Consider the following 23,045-nt stretch of genomic DNA (forward strand, 5'->3'; position numbering starts at 1 on the left):
AAAATATAAACTTTGTCAAATTGATCTTTAGTTTTTGGCAATTAAATGCAATAGTGTCTTTATGTTTGTGACTGGTTGATCTTTTCTATTTTTGAACTCTCCAGGATGATTCTTCCAGGGTTGTTTTGTTTGTTTTGATACTAAGGGTTGAAATCCTGGCCTCAAGTATGGTTGAGAAACACTCCACTACTTTTTTAACTTTTTGAGGTCTGGCAAAGTGGTCAGTGGGTAAAAGTGCTTTCTACCAAGCCCAATGACCTGAGTTCAATCCTTGGTACTCACATGAACATCCATTACTATTCTTGGATCTCCACTGGATAATATGGCATACACACATATAGGCACATATATACACAAATACATAAATAATCCTTAAATTTTTTGAGACAAGCTAAGTTCCCTTGAATATTCTCTGGAGTTTGATCTGACCTGAAACTTGAAATCTCTGGATTTGTCCTTCCAAGTGCTGGAATAATACATATGTCTCATTAGTTTTGTTTGTATGAATATATTAATGGTTATTCTTTAGTGGACACCTTCTTCTGTGAGAATCTTAACTGGAAATAAGTGTGTAAGATTTATTTAACATGGGTTGGGTTTCTCATACAGAAATATCTACCAGAAGATATTTGATCATTGCACTGTATTGATGATTGGCTACTAGAAGATAACACTGAAAGGCTAAAGATTTTGCAAGAATATTCACAGACAAAACTTGTAGTTCACATTCTTTTCTATTTTTGTGATGTTGGTGTTTGCCAGACAATTTCTCTACCACTGAGACTCATCCATATCATACATTACATTCTAACATGTGCAATTCTATACACAGTATAACACAGAAGTTCCTTTTTGTTTTTTAGACCATCTTAAAAGCAGGAGTAGGATGTTCGGCTGCTAGAGTCTCTGCAGTTGTATAGATGAGATGAGGAAAACATACTGTGTCATCACTCTCATGATATGCTTCTTTCCACAATTCATTTCTAACAGGGTTCTCTGGGAAAACATTTGAAACATGTCTTCGTGCCACCTAAGTTTGAAGCAGCAGAAATTTCACAAAACCAACATATTTTCCAAATACATTTAAATAGATTAAGAAGTAAGTGGATATACAAGTGGGCTCTATAATTGAAAGTAACTGTTTTGCCAATTTTTTTGGAAGGTTGGTGATGATGTGAAGTCATTCTTGTTGTGCTGTTCAGAATTTACAGCTCAGCTGGAGGAAGCAGTTAAGGAAGAACGTGGTGTATGTATTCCAACTTTTGTCTGGTGAAAACTATGAGAGCTTGCATTGTGCATAGAAACTATGATGTAATATCTAGTAGGCAGTTAGCCTAGAATCAATCCTTTGGGGAATTACAGAAGTCATTAGAAATCTTTGTATTTTATTTCTTTATTTTGAATGTAACCATTTATATCTGTGGATTTTTCTTTAAATACAATATCAATACAGTTCTTATAAATATTATCTCTATATTTTATTTTCATTTTAAAAGTAAACCTGTATTATCAAAATCACATTATGATTAATGTTAATTTAAAAATAAAAAACAGGGGGTTGGGGATTTAGCTCAGTGATAGAGCGCTTGCCTAGCAAGCGCAAGGCCCTGAGTTCGGTCCCCAGCTCCGAAAAAAAGAAAAAAAAAACAGTTTGGTTTTTTTAAAAAAAGGATCATCATAATACTAAATCACTATCAGTATGAAAAAGCACTATTAGCATATATATATGTGTGTGTGGGTGTGTGTGTACACATGCACGTGTGTATATGTGTTTATATATATAATTTTTCAAAAATGATATAATGTGTGGCAAAAAAAGACAGCTCAGTGGTTAAGAGTATTTGTTGCTCTTGCAGAAGAGTCAGACTTGGTTCCCAGTAGGTACATGGTCACTCACACTCATGTGTAACTCTAGTTCTTCTGGCCTCTGCAGGAACACATGTAATATATACATGCAAACATTCATAAGATAAAACCACAGAAAATAAAAATGAAACTTTTTAAAATTTTAAATGAAATCACATTTTGCTCATTTCCAAATATACTTTAAGTTTTAAAATATATCATGGTCACTATATTTATAAGACATTTTGGACTGGTTAAAGCTTGTTATTGTGTAATATTTTCTTGCACAACCCGAAAAACAGACTCATCTTTATATGTGAGGGTCAACATTTGGTTGTCTGTCCAATATATATGATATAGTTAATAATACATAATATCATGTACTTTAAATTCTGTAAGATATACATATTTAAATGCATTTGTAATGTTGTTTAACTGACATCATTTGTTGTAGCCTTAGATTTTTCAAGACCTTCTTTATTTAGGGTTCTTAAATGCTTCAACCTTCTTTCTAGCCCACCGAACGAAGGTAGGAAAATAAAGGTTATTAGAAAAAAGGGTTCTGGACCTGTTTAGAAATCATTTCTGGGGGCGGGGGAGCAATTTTCCTCTTCTTTTTCAAGATACCAGCAGTCTAGTCCAGTAGAAAACAACAAATGGGAACCAGTAGCCAGAGCACAATCCAGCAGAAACAGCAAGGCTCTACAGAAGTGGCCAGAATCTGCCAGGATAACAGGAAAATTTCTTTGGTGCTTTTCTCTCTATAAAGTCAATACCAGCAAAGACCAGTGAAGACCAGTCAACACCAAGAACACTACTGAAGATGAGCAAAACATTGTTTGGGGCTAGCAAGTCAAGACCATCCTCTCCTCGTGGGGTTCTATTTATATTCTAAATATCACACACCCTCTCAAGTATCTGTTTTCAGCAAAACATCACATGTTCTTCCACACAACAGCTTCCAGAAAAACATCACATGACACAATTGGGGTTTTATAGAAACCAGAAAATTCCTCTTCAATTTGTCTTTGCCCTTCCTTCCTCCTCCCCTTCTCTTCCTTGTTCCTCTGTTTCATAATTCCTTATGACTATTTTGTTTTGATGGCTTCTGCTTTGCATGTTACTTTATCTGATACAAATGTTCCTACTACTTTTGTTTTTATTTTCCAATTAAATATTTATCTTTTTAAATACCTCTAACATTATTTTATGTTCATTTCTTATTGAAGAAAAATACTTCAAAACTTTTCTCAAAGTTTTCATTAATCCAAACAATATTTTACCACACAGACATGGAACTATAGACCTGTAGAACAAGCAGAGAACCCAGAAGTAAAGTGCCTGCCTATTGCATAAGCTTGAGGATCTGAGGTAGATCCCCAACATCTACATAATATCTGGTTGGTGCACATCTATAAGCCTTATACTGGGATGAGGGATGGAGATGGATGGATCCATGGAGCTTGCTGCTCTAGCCAATTGGTAAGCTCCAGGGTCATCAAAATAGAAGTCATAACGAGAGGGAAATACAAACCACAATAGGAAAGTCTACTTAACTCAACTATATTAAAATTAAAGTCTGAGTTTATTCAACAGTGTTGAAACTGAAAAATAAACAAATATTGCATTATGGTATGAACACACATCTTTCAGGGCCTTGAAGTGGAATGTGGTGGTTTGAATGAAAGTGGCTCCCATAGAGGCCATGTTTAAAAAGTTGGTTCGCAGTTGGTGGAACCATTGGGAGTTATGGCCCTGTTGGAGAAAGCATGTCACAGGGGTGGCTTTGAAACTTAAAAACCTCAGGCCATTCCCAGTGTGATTTCTCTTCTTGTTGCTTTCAGATCAAGATGTGCACTCTAGGCTGTTCCTGACACAATGCCTTTGCTCCGTCATCTTGTATTCTAACCCTTTCCTTGATAAGTTGTCTTCTTCATGATGTGTTGTCACACAACGTAATGGTAATTAGGGTAAACATGCAATCCTCTCTTCAGGAAGCTTTTCATACGGTTGCTTGAAGCTCCAGCTCCATGAAGCACAATTTAGCTCAACTCAGACTTCAGCATGAAAAGCAGTCATTTAAAGTCACAAGCTGAATGCTGGCCCCACTAAATATCTGATTCAGTAGCCGAGGGAAGGAAGAAGTCAAAGCGTCCTTATTTGCAGATGATACAACTCTGTATATAAAAAAACCATGCATTCCACCAATAAACCTCTACTCATAAATATGTTCAGTAAAATAAATGGACACAAAATTTAGACACAAAAATCAGTAGCTTGCTTTCTTGTACACAAATGACAAACATACATAGAAAGAAAACAGGAGAACAGTATTTACAATGGCCTCAAAAACAGTCTTGGAATAATGCATGAACTTTTTATACTAACAGAACAAAGAAAATTATAAATCAAGCAATTTTCAAATACTCTTCTAGGAAAATCAGGTTGGCAGATTATGGCACAGTGGGGAAATCTCTGCTGTAGCCCTCAGATGCTAACTGATATATTCTTAGCGTTTCAGGTGCTGGAATTTATGGATCTTGTCTGTACATTGGAAACTGATTGATCTAATAATCACAAGAACATTAGGTCACACAGAGGTGGACAATAAATGGCAATTTGGAGGCTGAGATAGCCCAAGGTGATTTCCCTCTGAAATTGCACATTTCAACTGTCATTTATGTTTCAATCAGTTAAAATCCTCTTCTAGAATATATAACACAGGCATGACTCTCTTCTGGAAACTTAATTTTATGAACAATATGTTAGATGTGAATCATTTTGTAGTTTCCTGATACAGTCCTATGGAGTGAAAAAGTAATTTTAATTTTGGATGTAGTTTTATATTCAAAATGGACCAAAAAACATAACCATTAAGTTATTACAACTTTGGAACTACAGAATTGTATTTGTTTCAGCAATATAAATTGTAGTAATTTTAGCAAATTTAATATTGAAAATTGTAAGTGTTGCATGACATTTTTGTTTAAATATACTATCCAACACTTTTTTTCAGGCGTTGGAATCTCTTTACAAGGTATGTGTTTCAATTAATTGCAGCTTAAAGTAACTAAAAGTAAAAAGAAGAATGCATATCAAGCAAAGATGATCTAAGTTTTGAGATCACAGCATTCCCTGGTTGCTGCTAGATATTTTTAAGTTTATCTCACAGTTGTATGTTACTCTACCCACTTCTGAACCCTGTGTGATGCATGTGAGTTAGGACTGGTGCTTGGCAGATACAGGGTCACAGACACATGTTCATTAACTTTCTCCCTTTTTTTTTTAATGAAGTGGTTTCAGCAACAAGTCAACCAACTGGAGGAGGTAAAACATAACTTCTTAACTGTTAATTATATTAGTAAATATTTGACTCATTTGAAAATCAGTTTAAACTATGTATAAATCAACTGTTTCAATAATGATGTCCATAATCATTGATTATAAAGTAATATTTTGATTTAGGTTGAAAAATAATTAGTTTGTAGCAAAATATTTATTAGTAACTTGCATAAGAGTTTTCCTCATGAATCCAGTAACAAGAGTAGCTATTGGATCATTTTTTCTCCTAAAGAATAATATCAATTTCACTTACTTGCTTTATCAAATTTACATAAAATGGTGGGAATTTGTCAACTGAAAAATTTTCCTATATTTAAAAACCATCCATAATATAAGCAGGCATAAAATTGTATTGTTTTTCAAAATTTATTCTGTTCTTTAGTGATATCCTTTGCATTTTAGATTTTCAAATCCTATAAAAACTAGACTAAGAATAACTGGTCTCTGTTTTCAAGGACGCTAAATGCTGCTTTGATAGAGAATATATATATTCCTTTAAGCATGAAAGAATAGTTTCCAAAGAAGCTTCATGGATTGTTCAAAATTATTTTTAGGTGATAATGTCATTTGATAAAGGAAATAATGAAATGCTTTTAAGACATGATATCAAAATGGGTCTTTAGTAACTGGTAAATTTTGTTACTTTAGATTGGCAAAGATCAAAGTAATTTAGAAGCAGAAGTTCAATCAGATAGAAAATCAATTTTGAACATTGTACAAATTGCAAGACTGGCACGTAAATTTGAAGATATTGAAGGTCGCCTAAGAGAGCGCAAGGCGGCCATGCTGGCTAAAGAAGAGTAAGTGAATTATGAGGATTAATTGAATTAAAATCAGTGACTAACATCAGATGTAAGCTAAGTCAATGTTACTGCTTTATAAAAAACTTCTAAATGATATCTGAATTTTTAGTTACTTTTTTGATATAAAATTTTAATAGTCTGAGATGGTATTATTTGGTGCAATGGACATTAGCCACCTGTGACTATTCAGATTCAATTTAGTAAAACAAATTGGCTTCTGGGCCATACTAAACACATTTTAAGTACTCAATAGCTATATGTAGTTATTATCTAAAACTTCTGTTGCATAGTCCTATCTTTAAAACATCTGGGTTGTAATCATGTTTCTGAATGCTTTAAAAAATATATTTTAATTAAAATAGAACTGCATCATATTCCACTTTCTTCCCTTCAGCTCCTCCCAGGTGCCCTGACATGTCCCCTCAAGTTAATAGCCTCTTTTTCCTTATTATTGTTACATATACACATATATGTATGTACATGTATGCACAGATACATAATTACAACCTGCTGAGTTTGCTTTTGTCTATACAGAGTTTCAGGGCTGACCATTTCTCATTGGACAGCTAATAAAGGGGGTTTATCTCTTTTCTGGGCAGTCAAAAATTGTAATTCTTTGTCTAGGGGTGGAACCCTGCAAACATTTCCACCTTCCACATTAGCATGTCTGTTGTTATTGCCCTTGTTCTCCAGTCTTGTTTATGTAGCCATTTCTAGGATATACTGTTTCACAGCAGACTTCCAGCTATTATGGTTCTTGCAATCTTTCCACCCCCTTTCCTGAAATGTTCTTTGAGCAATTGATGCAAGAGCTATGATGCAGATGTATCTGTTGGGGCTAGGCTGCCCATGATGTGTTGATCTACGCATTTTGTCCACTTGTGGATTACTGTGATGGTTTCCATTTGCTATTAAAAATGGTTTTTTTGAAAAGAAGTATAGTTATGCTTATCTACGATTATAAGGATAACATTTAGACTATAGTTAGCTATTATGCAAGTTTAGTAAATTTCTGATATAGGTTCTGTTTAAAAAAACCTTGTGAATTTCACATCATGCATCCCAAGCCCACTCATCTCCCACTTCCCTCATACCTGCCCTGGACCCCTGAAGGCTCCTCCCAAACAGAAAAAAAAAATCTTGTGGAAGCTGAAGTGTGTCGCACTGCATACCATTTCCTTCAAATTTTTTGCTTGCAAATGTTGGTTGTAATGAGTCATGTGGTCTGGTATGAGGCCTCTGATATAGTATCAATACCAGAACCTTAATTCTCCCATGTCCACATTAGCCCACTGTACCTCTGTCACTAAGACAGCTCTACTGTGCTGCCCAGGAGAGTTGCAGGGCCTATTCTCCAGAGCACTGCAGCAGATAAAAAGCTAAGACAGGCCTCCTGCTCTCGTGACCATAGGGTCGGCTCTCCTCCAATGCCTAGGCAAGGGGTGGGGCCAGTTCTGCACATCCCTCAGACATCAAAATGTCCCCAGACTGAAGTCCAGATCAGAGATATCCACCTAGACTTTGGTGGTAATAGATTCCTGCTGCTATGGGGACATGTACCCAGACTGGTACCCAGTAGCAACACAAGCCAAGACCCAGCTTCTCAAGTTAGGCTGTTATTCATTACCCTCAAGTCTCCAGTTCTGCCTTCTTCTTCTTCTTCTTCTTCTTCTTCTTCTTCTTCTTCTTCTTCTTCTTCTTCTTCTTCTTCTTCTTCTTCTTCTTCTTCTTCTTCTTCTTCTTCTTCTTCTTCTTCTTCTTCTTCTTTTCTTCTTTTTCTTCTTCTTCTTCTTCTTCTTCTTCTTCTTCTTCTTCTTCTTCTTCTTCTTCTTCTTCTTCTTTTTTTTCTTCCATAGCCTTACTCAGGAGTGGTCTAAGAAGTGATATACCCCACATGTCCATTATGGCTCCAGGCAGGGTATCCTCTTAGGCATGGGCTGCTTCCCACAGCCTGTGCAATGCCTGACTGGTGGTCATCTCAGGCTAGCTCCCTGCCTGAGCCCCATGGCACTGGACTGGTGATCATCTCAGGCTTTTCCTTTTCAGGAAGTGTTAAGTTACTAATCATTCAGATGTTCACATGTCAGAACACTGAGCACAGGCATAGCCTCTCTCCTCTCTGCTAGTTACTAATGCAGCAGTCACATTTGCAAATCCTGTAGTGGTAGGTGTAGTTTCTTTTTTTCTTTTCTTTTCTTGGGGGTGGGCTTCATCACTTTATTTTTTTTTTCAATGAAAAAATACCTTTAATTCAATTTTTTCCCTGCAGGTATTTTAATTTTATTTTTTAAATTGGATATATTTCTTTATTTATATTTCAAATGTTATTCCCTTTCCCGGTTTCCTGTCCATAAGCCCCCTATTACCTCCCCATCCCCCATGTCTTTTTAAAGGTACATTATATCAGTAGCTATGTTTCTGGTACCAGGCACTGGAAAAAGCCGTGCAGGGAATGCTGTGGCAAGCAAGTAAGCCTCCTGGAGTCAGCCTACCATTTTGCATGGTTGTGATGGGTGAATCCTGAAAAGGTGGGGCCCCAGGAGCTTCATTCCAGAATTGCTTCTTATGGCTAGTGTTTCTATTTATATTTGTCATTGCTCTGTTACTTGTCTTTCTGACAAATGTGATTGGGAAGGCACAGAAAGAATATCCAAATTAACAAAATCAGAAATAAAAAGGGAGATATAACAACAGAAACTGAGAAAATTAAAATAAATCATCAGATACTACTAGAAAAGCCTATATTCAACCAAACTGGAAAATCTCTAGAAAATGGACAGTTTTCTAGACAGATACCTGGTACCAAGTTAAATCAGGATCAGATAAACCACCTAAACAGTCTCATAATTCCTAAAGAAATAGAAGCAGTTATTAAGTCTACCAACCAAAAAAAAAAAAAAAAAAAGCCCAGGACCAGATGGGTTCAATGGAAAATTCTATCACACCTTCATAGAAGACCTATACTGTCCTATTGCATGTTTGGACATACCAATACTGTCCAAACTATTCCACAAAATAGGAAAAGAAGGAACACTACCCAATTACTTCTATGCAGCCACAATTATGCTTATACCTAAACCACACAAAAGACCCAACAAAGAAAGATAATTTGAGACCAATTTGCCTTATGAATATCAATGCAAAAATACTCAATAAAATTCTGGCAAACCGAATTCAAGAACACATCAAAATGACCATCCATCATGATCAAGTAGGCTTCATCCCATGGATGCAGGGATGGTTCAATATACAGAAATCCATCAATGTAATCTACTATGTAAACAAACTCAAAGAAAAAAACCACATGATGATCTCATTAGATGCTGAGAAAACATTTGAAAAAATTCAGCACCCCTTCATGTTAAAATTCTTGGAAAGATCAGGAATTCTAGGCCCATACCTAAACATAGTAAAAGCCATATAAAGCAAGCCAGTAGCCAACATCAAAATAAATGGAGAGAACCTCGAAGCAATCCCACTAAAATCAGGGACTAGACAAGTCTGTCCATTCTCTCTGTACTTATTCAATATAGTTCTCAAAGTCCTAGCCAGAGAAATCAGAAAACAAAAGGAGGTCAAAGGGATAAAAATTGGAAAGGAAGAAGTCAAAATATCACTATTTGCAGATGATATGATAGTGTACTTAAGTGAACCCAAAAGTTCCACCAGGTAACTACTTAGCCTGATAAACAACTTCAGCAAAGTGACTGGGTATAAAATTAACTCAAACAAATCACTAGCCTTCCTCTAATCAAAGAATTAACAGGCTGAGAAAGAAAGTAGGGAAATGATACCCTTCACAATAGTTGCAAATAACAAAAAAATACCTTGGCGTAACTCTACCAAGCAAGGGAAAGATCTGTATGACAAGAACTTCGAGGCTCTGAAGAGAGAAATTGAAGATCTCAGAAGATGGAAAGATCTCTATGCTCATGGACTGGCAGGATTAATATAGTAAAAATGGCCATTTTGCCAAAAGCAATGTACAGATTCAATGCAATCCCCACCAGAATCCCAAGTCCATTCTTCATAGAGTTAGAAAGAGCAATTTGCAATTTCATTTTGAATAACAAAAAACCTAGGATAGCAAAAACTATCCTCAACAATAAAAGAACTTCTGGGAGAATCACCATCCCTAACCTCCAGCTGTATTGCAGAGCAATAGTGATAAAAACTGTATGGTATTGGTACAGAGACAGGCAGGTAGATCAATGGAATAGAATTGAAAACCTAGAAATGATCACATACAACTAAAATCACTTGATCTTAGACAAAGGAGCTAATGCCATCCAGGGGAGGGAGGGGAAGCATTTTCAACAAAGAGTGCTGGTTCAACTGGAGGCCAGGATGTAGATGAATGCAAATCAATCCATTCTTACCATCCTGTATAAAGCTCAAGTCCAAGTAGATCAAGGACCTCCACATCAAACCAGATACATTCAAACTAATAGAAGAAAAAATAGGGAAGCATCTGGAACACATGGGCACTGGAGAAATTTCCCTGAACAGAGAACACCAATGGCTTATGCTCTAAGATCAAGAATCGACAAATGGGATCTCATAAAACTGCAAAGCTTCTGTAAGGTAAAGGACACTGTCATTAGGACATAATGGCAACCAACAGATTGGGAAAAGATCTTTACCAATCCTACAACAGATAGAGGCCTTATATCCAAAATATACAAAGAACTCAAGAAGTTAGACTGCAGGGAGACAAATAACCCTATTAAAAATGGGGTCCAGATCTAAACAAAGAATTCTCAGCTGAGGAATATAGAATGGCTGGGAAACACCTAAAGAAATGTTCAACATCCTTAGTCTTCAGGGAAATGCAAATCAAAACAACCCTGAGATTCCACCTCAGGCCAGTCAGAATGGCTACGACCAAAACTCAGGTGACAAGAGATGCTGGGGATGATGTGGAGAAAGAGGAACACTCCTCCATTTGTTGGTGGGATTGCAAGCTGTTTCAACCACTCTGGAATTCAGTCTGGAGGTTCCTCAGAAAATTGGACATTGTTCTACCTGAGGATCCAGCTATACCACTCCTGGGCATATACCCTAAACATGCTCTAACATACAGCAAAGACTCATGCTCCACTATGTTCACAGCAGCCTTATTTATAATAGCCAGAAGCTGGAAAGAACCCAAATGTCCTTCAACAAAGGAATGGATACAGAAAGTGTGGTACATCTACACAATGGAGTACTACTCAGCTATTGAAAACAATGACTTCATGAAATTCAGAGGCAAATGGATGGAACTAGATAATATCATCCTGAGTGAGGTAACCCAATCACAAAAAAACACACTTGGCATGCACTCACTGATAAGTAGATATTAGCTCAAAACTTGAATTACCCAAGATGCAATTCACAGACTACATGAAGCTCAAGAAGGACAACCAAAGTGTGGATGCTTCAGTCCTTCTTAGAAAGGGGAACAAAAATATTCATAGGAGGCGATATGGAGTTCGCCTATGCTCAGTTTGGAGCAGAGACTAAAGAAATGGCCCTTCAGAGCCTGCCCCATCTGATGATCCAGTCCTTATACATAAAGCCACGAAACCCAGAGAATATTGCTGATGCCAATAAGTCCATGCTGACAAGAGCCTGATATAGCTGTCTCCTGTTTGGCTCTGCCAGAGTATGACAAATACAGAGGCAAATGCTAGCAGCAAACCATTTATCTGGGAACAGGTCCCCATTGGAGGAGTTAGAGAAAGGATTGAAGGAGTTGAAGGGGCTTGCAACTCCATAAGATCAATACCAACCAATCATGTACAGATCCATGGCTCCAGCTGCATATGTAGCAGAGGATGGCCTTGTTGCATACCAACAAGAGGAGAAGCCCTTGAGCCTGCCAAGGCTGGACCACCCCACCACCACCACCACCAGTGTAGGGGAATGTCAGGGCGAGGAGGCTGGAAGGGATAGATGGTTGGGGAGGGGGAACACCCTCATAGAAGAAGGGGAATGGGTGATAGGATAGGAGGTTTATTGATGGAAACCAGGAACGGGGATAACAATAGAAATTTAAATAGAAAAACTATTGCTTTAAATGTATGATAAACTTGTGGGTTTAAAAAAAAACAAACTCAGGTGACAGCAGATGCTGGCTAGGATGCGGAGAAAGAGGAACATTCCTCCATTGTTAGTGGGATTGCAGACTGGTACAACCATTCTGGAAATCAGTCTGGAGGTTCCTCAGAAAATTGGACATTGAACTGCCTGAGGATCCAGCTATACCTCTCTTGGGCATATACCCAAAAGATGCCCCAACATATAACAAAGACACCTGCTCCATTATGTTCATAGCAGCCTTATTTATAATAGCCAGAAGCTGGAAAGAACCCAGATGCCCTTCAACAGAGGAATGGATACAGAAAATGTGGTACATCTACACCATGGAATATTACTCAGCTATCAAAAACAATGACTTTATGAAATTCGTAGGCAAATGGTTGGAACTGGAAAATATCATCCTGAGTGAGCTAACCCAATCACAGAAAGACATACATGGTATGCACTCATTGATAAGTGGCTATTAGCCCAAATGCTTGAATTACCCTAGATGCCTAGAACAAATGAAACTCAAGAAGGATGACCAAAATGTGAATGCTTCACTCCTTCTTTAAAAGGGGAACAAGAATACCCTTGGCAGGGAATAGGGAGGCAAAGATTAAAACAGAGGCAGAAGGGACACCCATTCAGAGCCTGCCCCACATGTGGCCCATACATATACAGCATCCAATTAGACAAGATGGATGAAGCAAAGAAGTGCAGGCTGACAGGAGTCAGATGTAGATCTCTCCTGAGAGACACAGCCAGAATACAGCAAACACAGAGGTGAATGCCAGCAGCAAACCACTGAACTGAGAATAGGACCCCCGTTGAAGGAATCAGAGAAAGAACTGGAAGAGCTTGAAGGGGCTCAAGACCCCATATGTACAACAATGCCAAGCAACCAGAGCTTCCAGGGACTAAGCCACTACCTAAAGACTATACATGGACTGACCCTGGACTCTGACCTCATAGGCAGCAGTGAATATCCTAGTAAGAGCACCAGTGGAAGGGGAAGCCCTGGGTCCTACTAAGACTGAACCCCCAGTGAACGTGATTGTTGGGGGGAGGGCGGCAATGAGGGGAGGATGGGGAGGGGAACACCCATAAAGAAGGGGAGGGGGGAGGGGGATGTTTGCCCGGAAACCGGGAAAGGGAATAATACTCGAAATGTATATAAGAAATACTCAAGTTAATAAAACAAAACAAAACAAAACAAAACAAAAAAACCAGATAAGGGATGAGTAGTCAGAAATGCCTCTTAGTGGAAAGACATGTAAACAATTCTGCTGTAACTCCTTAAAGCCTATCAACCTATGACATGGACTATTACTTTAAACTTACTATGAACTTATGAAATATAAAAATGTTTAGAAAACCATGTAATCAGTTTTCCTGCTGTGACTTCTTATGGGACATTTTATCTGTGAGGTAAATTCTTACATAGAGAACTTTCATCAGTGAAGCTATAAAAGGCTGAAAGTAAAAATAAAAGAATGAACTCTTTTCATTTTCTTTCTTTTTTGTTTTTATTTCTTTTTGGAAATTTTATTTTTTTATTAGATGTATTTCTTTATTTACATTTCAAATTTTATTCCCTTTCCCGGTTTCCTTTCCATAAGTTCCCCTCCCCGCCGACATTCCCCTGTACTGGGCGTCCAACCTTGGCAGAACCCTTCCCCTTCCACTGGTGCCCCAACAAGGCTATTCTCTGCTACATATGCAGGGTCAGTCCAGGCATAGTCTTTCGGTAGTGGTTTAGTCCCTGGGAGTGATGGTTGGTTGGCATTGTTGCTCTTATGGGGTTGCAGGCTCTTTTGATCCTTCCTCTAAGGGAGTCCTGTACTCAGTTCAGTGACTCTTTTCATTTTCATCCAGCATGCATGCATGCGCTTTTGCACACGCTGTGCATGCGTGCGTGCGTGTGTGTGTGTGTGTGTGATTTTTCTCTTTTCCTTTTCTTTTTTACCAGTCCCTAAAGAGTTGAAAGACTTCAGAGTTTCTAGTCATAGAAAGTACTGGCTGTAAGGAGCTAACTTTGCTATTCTAGTCCCCTGCTGCTATCAGCAGGAGTCAATTGCAAGAAGCCATCAGCTCTGGTCCCAGAATAGTTTAAGAGTGTTAATTACCACCAGCTTTCAGTCCAGCCATTTTTCTGGTTCTCTCTGTTCTGCTGGATGTTAAAGCTGGTCTTTGACAGGGCTTGATTTCCTTACTGTTGAATGGGCTTTATGCTGAGTTAGACAGCTGCTGGTTACCAACACGTGGGTATCATTAATGCATTGTTACAGATTTCTTGGTATATTTTTCATTGTTGTGGTTCAATTGTTCAATTGCTTTTTTTGGTGGGAAGCTTGTAAAGTATTTTCTGGTACTATAAGCTAGATTGCAAGAAGGAAGCTTTCAGATCAGATACAGCTCAAATCATTTGAGACCTGTGTCTGTCTGTTGTATGGCATTTCTTCAGCAATAGGTGTCTACCGTCAACTCCAAGAAGTAACCAAAGGCTATTGACAGTCTCTATTGCTTTAGGAGTCACTCAAACTACCCTGAGCAACTATTTAACGAGTGATTTTTCATGCCTGGTACTGGGATCTCCATTAGTCGATGGTTTTGTGGGGATCATTGTCACCCAAGTGGCATAACTTCCTGATAGGTAGATTGGACGGTAGTTAAATAAATAGATGATTGATAGATAGTGTATATATATATACTTATATGAATTTTGTAAGATTTTAGATAAATATAAAATAATGATTCCTTGAGGCTTTATCAAACAATCTTACGGGTAATAGTTCTGCATCTGTCTTTCTCCATCTGCATTTCCCTCCTGTCCCTCCACCCTAGTTGAAGCCCTTCAGTGTTTTCTCAGTTCCTGTTTCATATCACCTGTGTCCTGCTATTTCTTCTCACTCCCTTCCTACCATGCCTAGGGTTCTTTTAGACTCTTCTCATGTTAGTTGTTACTCCATGCTGTCTGCTCACATATGAAGATTTGTAGCTAGAAACCACACATGAGACAGAACATTGTGTTTCTGGGTCTGGTATGTCTGAGTTTGTTCAAATGGGTCATAGTTGCAAACTCAATACTTATTTAAAAGTTATCAAACCACATCTAGAATTGTACTTATACTTGTTTTCATCAAGTATGTATACAGCACATTTGTATTATTAAAAGAAAAACTACTTATACTGGGAAGAAGATAATACTCAGTATGCAATCTCTTCATGTGCTTTTTATATATTATTGACTTGACTTACAGGAATGGAGAGAATATTACTGTGTCACTACTTAATAATGTACATAATAAAATATGCCAGTGTAGAGGCTTCTATAAATGTATTTGAGCTTCTTGTTTGTAGCAGGAATATTTTAGAACCACATATTAATATTTATATTTGATATTTATGTGTCTTCTTGTACAAGGTATTTTTCTAGAAAATCCTGGGAGACCTGTAACTACCTTATGAGAAAGGCATTAGTACGTGTAAGTTTTAACAGATGAGGACCCTGGAGCAGAGAGAGGCACAGAAGGTGGCTCCAGGCCACATAGTTACAGGTTTGGAGCAGGTTGTCTCACTCTCGGGCTTGTGGTCTTAGCTCTAGACCAAGTGATAATGTACTAGCAGTTTCTACTGATTTGTTTTAGTTATTCTAGTTCTAAATGTTATTGGTGTACTTAGTTACATTCTTGGAATACACAACTTATAGAATTTGTGCTTTTTATTATAGGACAGAATTTATCTTAGTACTGAGTGACAGATAACTGATATGCTAACTTTTAATTAACAAACTTCGTATGTCTAGTCTAAATTACAGTTCTTTAAGCATGTAACTTAACTCTGAATGTATATGAAGATATGTTTTCTTTATTGGCACTCTTAACAGGGATAAAGCAACTGTATTAGAATCATTGAAAAATTATGAACTTATAGAAAAGCAAATTGAAGGTAATATTTTATAAGTGCTTAATTTTCATAGTTTCATAAATATATTTTTTAATTTTAACTTACATCCCTTCAATAAATCCCTTATTACTTGCTGTTTCCCCTGGCCACTTGCTCATGGTCCATCTCCTCTCATAGTGATTTCCCCCTTTTGTGTGTACTTTCTTCCTCTCTCTTCTCTATCTGCCACCCTGACTGAGGTAATTGAAAACCCACGTACCTTTGTCTACTGCTCAATCACAGGACTTAGACTTTTATTGACTTATTAACTCATGAAGCAAGATGACATAGCATCACTTGGTACATGTGAGTCCTTGTTGTGGGCAACCAGGTCTTGGGAGTCAGTTTTTAACATTTGAATACACAACAGCCACAGACCAACCCTAACACAGGCATTGCACACATAGAGGGCACAAGCAGGCAAAACATTCAAACACATAAAACAAATATTTGTAAAAGATGAATGTTGTTATGACTTGGTTGTTGCTTCCATAAAGTTTAGAGATTTCAAGGAAAGAACACATTATGGACCATTCAAATGTGTGGTAATACCTGAAGTTGATGTAGCCTACAAATCGTTTCATCTCAGGAAAGTTAGAAATACTGTGCAACCTTAAAAGATGAATAGGGCTTATTTGAGTGAAGGAGGAAAATATTGGCCATTTGAGATGGCAATAAGATGAAAAACCAGCATTGACTTGAGAATTAAAACTGGAAAAATAGAATGTGAGAAGATAAGCAGCACTAATTTGACAGGCCATGCTTGGAGGACGAAAGTCTTTGGACACTTTTAGTATTAAACAGGGAATTGTTAAAGATCTTTTATACTGAAATGACAATGCAGCTTAAATGTGTAATCAATACAACTTAGATCGCTAATGAAAGAAAGTGAAGTGCACAGTTTAGAATCTTTTTACCTCATACAATTGACAAAACTTGATGGTTGAAGGCAAAGGAAAGGTGATGGGATACTCACGTTACTTTCAACCAATAGGGATGAATAGAGGGAAAAACAAGTAGTGGGAGGGTGTGGCACAGTTGTGGAGCACCTGCCTATCCCCCAAGACCTGGGCCTGATCCCTGGTGTCACACAAGAAAGAGAAAAGCATGTTTTAGAGGGAAAATGATGTATCAGTGGGTGGCTATTATCCGCGTTCATTCAGACATCACAGCCAATGTGCCTGATTGCAAGTGTTTGGTATTAGAAGCTGTTGTTTTTGTCTTTCCTTTGGGTGACACATTAAAATTAATAATGTAGACTATGAACCCAATTAGTGGATAGAATTGTATATAAAATATAAAATGGTGAATTCTTGTATTTATTTCAGAGTTCCTAACGTCCCATTCAGATATAGAATTTCAAACTGTTTCTGAAACTGAGTCAGGTAAGCAGCCATTTATTTAAATCTCATCACATTAACACCTCCCAGTTACTACCACCAACCGAGGACCAAGTGTGCATGTACATGAGCCTGTGGGAACATTCTCCTTCAGACCACCATAGTTAAGAAACCTCTGCATTCTTGATGCTTTTTTTCAAGGTTTTGTCTGTTCTGTTTGTTTATTTGTTTGTGTTTAAGAGAGAGAGTGTCAGGTATCCCAGGTTGGCTTCAAACAACAGCTCACTGTCTTTGGAGCTCTTTTTGTAGTCTGTACTAGTGATGATTTCAGGAGTCTTCATATGCAGTATATAAGCACCTGCATGGGGACCTATTGTGTTTTTTGGTAGCAAAGTCTGTTTGAATTTGCGTGCGTGCGTGCGTGCGTGCGTGCGTGCGTGCGTGCGTGCGTGCGTGCGTGCGTGTGTGTGTGTGTGTGTGTGTGTGTGTGTGTCTATTTCTCACCCAAGGGAAATTGTAGCAGGAAGATAGGTGTTGGTGAGAAATTTGCAATATGAACATAATGACAGTAGCACCAGCATTGAAGCATCTATGACATTTACACAGATTTGGCTTCTGTACCACAGGTTCTTATGGGCTAGCTGGGTCTGTGAGATCCAGCTGCTGCTGTATTCTAGCTACTGCTTTCTCAGCAACCTCAGTGGAGATTTTCCTCCTGCATCTGAAGCTCTGATATCTGCATTGCAGGTTTTGTCAGACTGGCACCAAGTTCATCTCTTGCAATAGAAGTTGCATCAGATCGTTGGGCTGTTAACTTGTACGATCTGGTAGCAGCTTTTATGTTTGAGTCCTCGGCATTGAAGCTTGGGTTGTAGTGTGATGTGTACACAGTGCAGATCTGCAGTCCTGTAGGCTTCCCTTTTTTTAAATGGATATTTATTTATTTACATTTCAAATGTTCTCTTTCCAGGTTTTCCCTCTGGAAACCCCCTATCCCATACTTCCTCCCCCCTGCTTCTTGAGGGTGCTCCCACACACACCCACCAACCCACTCCCACCTCCCTGCCTTACACTAAATGTTCGAGCCTTCCCAGGACCAAGGACCTCTCCTCCCATTGATGTTGTACAATGCCATCCTCTGCTACATGTGTGGCTAGAGCCATGGGTCACTCCACGTGTACTCTTTGGTTGGTGGTTTAGTCCCTGGGAGATTTGAGGTGGGGTCTGGTTAGTTGATATTGTTGTTCTTTCTTTGGGTTGCAAACCCTTTTAGCTCCTTCAGTTCTTTCTCTAACTCCTCCATTCAGGACCACATGCTCAGTCGGTGGTTGACTACGAGCATCTGTTTCTGTATTTGTCAGGCTCTGACAGAACCTCTCAGGATACAAGTGTATCAATCTTTTGTCAGCAAGCACTTTTTGACATCCCCAATATTGTCTGGGTTTGGTGTTTGTATATGAGATGGTTCCCCAGTCAGGGCAGTGTCTAAATGGCCTTTCCTTCAGTCTCTACTCCATACTTTGTCTCTATTTTCTCCCTTGAGTATTTTGTTTCCCCTTCTAAAATGGACTGAAGCATCCACACTTTGGTCTTCCTTCTTCTTGAGGTTCATGTGGTCTGTGGATATTCCAAGCATTTCAACTAACATCCACTTGTCAGTGAATGCACACTATCTGTCTTCTTTTATGACTGGGTTACCTCACTCAGGGTGATGCTTTCTAATTTCATCCATTTGTGTAAGAATTTCATGAACTCATTGTTTTTAATAGCTGAGTTGTACTCCATTGTGTAAATGTACAACATTTTCTGTATCCATTTCTCTGTTGAAGGACATCTGAGTTCTTTCTAGCTTCTGCTTATTATAAACAAGCCTGCTATGAACATAGTGGAACATGTGTCCTTGTTATATGTTGGAGCATCTTTTGAGTATATGCCCAGGAGTGGTATAGCTGGGTTCTCAGGTAGTGCTATGGTACTACCTGATGGGTTTTTAGAGTGGTTGTATGACCTCGAAATTCCACCAACAATGGGAGTGTTCCTCTTTCTCCACATCTTTGCCAACAACTGCTGTCACCTGAGTTTTTTATCTTAGTTATTCTGACTGGTATGAGGTGAAAGCAAAGAACTGTTTTGATTTGCATTTCCCTGATTTCTAAGGGTGTTGAACACTTCTTTAGGTGCTTCTTGGCCATTCGTTATTCCTCAGTTGAGAATTCTTTGCTTAGCTCTGTACCCCATTTTTAATAGGGTTATTTGGTTCTCTGAACTCTAACTTCTTGAGTTCTTTGTATATATTGAATATTAGCCCTCTATCGATGTAGGATTGGTAAAGATCTTTTCCCAATCTGTTGGTTGCCGTTTTGTCCTATTGATAGTGTCCTTTGCCTTACAGAAGCTTTCCAATTTTATGAGGTTGCATTTGTCGATTCATGATCTTAGAGCATAAGCCATTGGTGTTCTGTTCGGGAAATTTTCCCCTGTGCCCATGTTTTTGAAACTCTTCCACAATTTCGTTCTATTAGTTTGAGTGTATCTGGTTTTATGTGGAGGTCCTTGATCCACTTGGACTTGAGCTTTATACAGGATGGTAAGAATGGATTGATTTGCATTCATCTACATGCTGACCTCCAGTTGAACCAGCACCCTTTGTTGAAAATGATGTCTTTTTCTCCTGGATGGCATTAGCTCTTTTGTCTAAGATCAAGTGATATTAGTTGTGCGCGTTCATTTCTGGGTTTTCAGTTCTATTCCCTTGATCTACCTGGTCTCTGTACCAATACCATATAGCTTTTTATCACTATTGCTCTGTAACAGCTGGAGGTTAGGGATGGTGATTCTCCCGAAAGTTTTTTATTGATGAGGATAGCTTTTGCTATCCTCGGTTTTCTGTTATTCAAAATGAATTTGCAAATTGCTCTTTCTTACTGTATGGAAAATTCAGTTGGAATTTTGATGGGGATTGCATTGAATCTATAGATTGTTTTCAACAAGATGTCCACATTTTCTTCCCTTTTTTTCTTTATTAACTTGAGTATTTCTTATTTACATTTCGAATGTTATTCCCTTTCTTGGTTTCCGGGCCAACATCCCCCTAAACCTCCCCCTTCCCTTCTATATGGGTGTTCCCTAGCCATCCTCCCCCCATTACCGCCCTCCCCCGAACAATCACGTTCACTGGGGGTTCAGTCTTGGCAGGACCAAGGGCTTCCCCTTCCACTGGTGCTCTTACTAGGCTATTCATTGATACCTATGAGGTTGGAGCCGAGGGTCAGGCCATGTATAGTCTTTAGGTAGTAGCTTAGTCCCTGGAAGCTCTGGTTGGTTGGCATTGTTGTTCATATGGGGTCTTGAGCCCCTTCAAGCTCTTCCAGTCCTTTATCTGATTCCTTCAATGGGGGTCCCGTTCTCAGTTCAGTGGTTTGCTGCTGGCATTCGCCTCTGTATTTGCTGTATTCTGGCTATGTCTCTCAGGAGAGATTCACATCGGTTCCTGTTGGCCTGCACTTCTTTGCTTCATCCATCTTGTCTAATTGGGTGGCTGTATATGTATGGGCCACATGTGGGGCAGGCTCTGAATGGGTGTTCCTTCTGCCTCTGTTTTAATCTTTGCCTCCCTATTCCCTGCCAAGGGTATTCTTGTTCCCCTTTTAAAGAAGGGTGAAGCATTCACATTTTGGTCATCCTTCTTGAGTTTCATGTGTTCTGTGCATCTAGGGTAATTCGAGCATTTGGGCTAATAGCCACTTATCAATGAGTGCATACCATGTGTGTTTTTCTGTGATTGGGTTAGCTCACTCAGGATGATATTTTCCAGTTCCAACCATTTGCCTACGAATTTCATAAAGTCATTGTTTTTGATAGCTGAGTAATATTCCATGGTGTAGATGTACCACATTTTCTGTATCCATTCCTCTGTTGAAGGGCATCTGGGTTCTTTCCAGCTTCTGGCTATTATACATAAGGCTGCTATGAACATAGTGGAGCAGGTGTCTTTGTTATATGTTGGGGCATCTTTTGGGTATATGCCCAAGAGAGGTATAGCTGGGTCCTCAGGTAATTCAATGTCCAACTTTCTGAGGAACCTCCAGACTGATTTCCAGAATGGTTGTACCAGTCTGCAATCCCACCAACAATGGAGGAGTGTTCTTTCTCCACATCCTAGCCAGCATTTGCTGTCACCTGAGTTTTTGATCTTAGCCATTCTCACTGGTGTGAGGTGAAATCTCAGGGTTGTTTTGATTTGCATTTCCCTTATGAATAAAGACGTTGAACATTTCTTTAGGTGTTTCTCAGCCATTCGGCATTCCTCAGCTGTGAATTCTTTGTTTAGCTCTGGACCCCATTTTTAATAGGGTTATTTGTCTCCCTGCGGTCTAACTTCTTGAGTTCTTTGTATATTTTGGATATAAGCCCTCTATCTGTTGTAGGATTGGTAAAGATCTTTTCCCAATCTGTTGGTTGCCATTTTGTCCTATTGATAGTATCCTTTGCCTTACAGAAGCTTTGCAGTTTTATGAGGTCTCATTTGTCGATTCTTGATCTTAGAGCATAAACCATTGGTGTTTTGTTCAGGAAATTTTCTCCAGTGCCCATGTGTTCGAGATGCTTCCCACTTTTTCTTCTATTAGTTTGAGTGTATCTGGTTTGATGTGGAGGTCCTTGATCCACTTGGACTTAAGCTTTGCACAGGGTGATAAGCATGGATTGGTCTGTATTCTTCTACATGTTGAACTCCAGTTGAACCAGCACCATTTGCTGAAAATGCTATCTTTTTTCCATTGGATGATTTTGGCTCCCTTGTCAAAAATCAAGTGACCATAGGTGTCTGGGTTCATTTCTGGGTCTTCAATTCTATTCCACTGGTCTATCTGTCTGTCTCTGTACCAATACCATGCAGTTTTTATCACTATTGCTCTGTAATACTGCTTGAGTTCAGGGATAGTGATTCCCCCTGAAGTCCTTTTATTGTTGAGGATAGTTTTAGCTATCCTGGGTTTTTTGTTATTCCAGATGAATTTGCAAATTGTTCTGTCTAACTCTTTGAAGAATTGGATTGGTATTTTGATGGGGATTGCATTGAATCTGTAGATCGCTTTTGGTAAAATGGCCATTTTTACAATATTAATCCTGCCAATCCATGAGCATGGGAGATCTTTCCATCTTATGAGGTCTTCTTCAATTTCTTTCTTCAGAGGCTGAAGTTCTTATCATACAGATCTTTTATTTGCTTGGTTAAAGTCACACCGAGGTATTTTATATTATTTGGGTCTATTATGAAGGGTGTTGTTTCCCTAATTTCTTTCTCGGCTTGTTTCTCTTTCATGTAGAGGAAGGCTACTGATTTATTTGAGTTAATTTTATACCTAGCCACTTTGTTGAAGGTGTTTATCATGTTTAGTAGTTCTCTGGTGGAACTTTTGGGATCACTTAAATATACTATCATATCATCTGCAAATAGTGATATTTTGACTTCTTCTTTTCTGATCTGTATCCCTTTGTTCTCCATTTGTTGTCTGATTGCTCTGGCTAGAACTTCAAGGACTATATTGAATAAATGGGGAGAGAGTGGGCAGCCTTGTCTAGTCTCTGATTTTAGTGGGATTGCTTCAAGTTTCTCTCCATTTAGTTTAATGTTAGCTACTGGTTTGCTGTACATGGCTTTTACTATGGTTAGGTATGGGCGTTGAATTCCTATTCTTTCCAG

General features: G+C 38.5%; 1 protein-coding gene and 1 pseudogene across 1 annotated transcript in view; one reads left to right on the plus strand and one right to left on the minus strand.

The window, feature by feature from the left end:
- Ccdc7 (coiled-coil domain containing 7) overlaps positions 1–23,045 on the plus strand; it is a 53,130-nt gene that overhangs the window by 13,282 nt on the left and 16,803 nt on the right. Inside the window, exons 4-9 of the mRNA XM_032887978.1 lie at positions 1,163–1,246; positions 4,862–4,882; positions 5,140–5,172; positions 5,836–5,987; positions 15,943–16,004; positions 17,330–17,386. Coding sequence (XP_032743869.1) covers positions 1,163–1,246; positions 4,862–4,882; positions 5,140–5,172; positions 5,836–5,987; positions 15,943–16,004; positions 17,330–17,386 — 409 coding nt within the window. The remainder of the gene's footprint in view (positions 1–1,162; positions 1,247–4,861; positions 4,883–5,139; positions 5,173–5,835; positions 5,988–15,942; positions 16,005–17,329; positions 17,387–23,045) is intronic.
- On the minus strand, positions 8,039–8,159 carry LOC116886740 (annotated as a pseudogene).

The sequence above is a fragment of the Rattus rattus genome, chromosome 17 (assembly GCF_011064425.1).
Source record: "Rattus rattus isolate New Zealand chromosome 17, Rrattus_CSIRO_v1, whole genome shotgun sequence".
Classification (NCBI taxonomy): domain Eukaryota; kingdom Metazoa; phylum Chordata; class Mammalia; order Rodentia; family Muridae; genus Rattus; species Rattus rattus.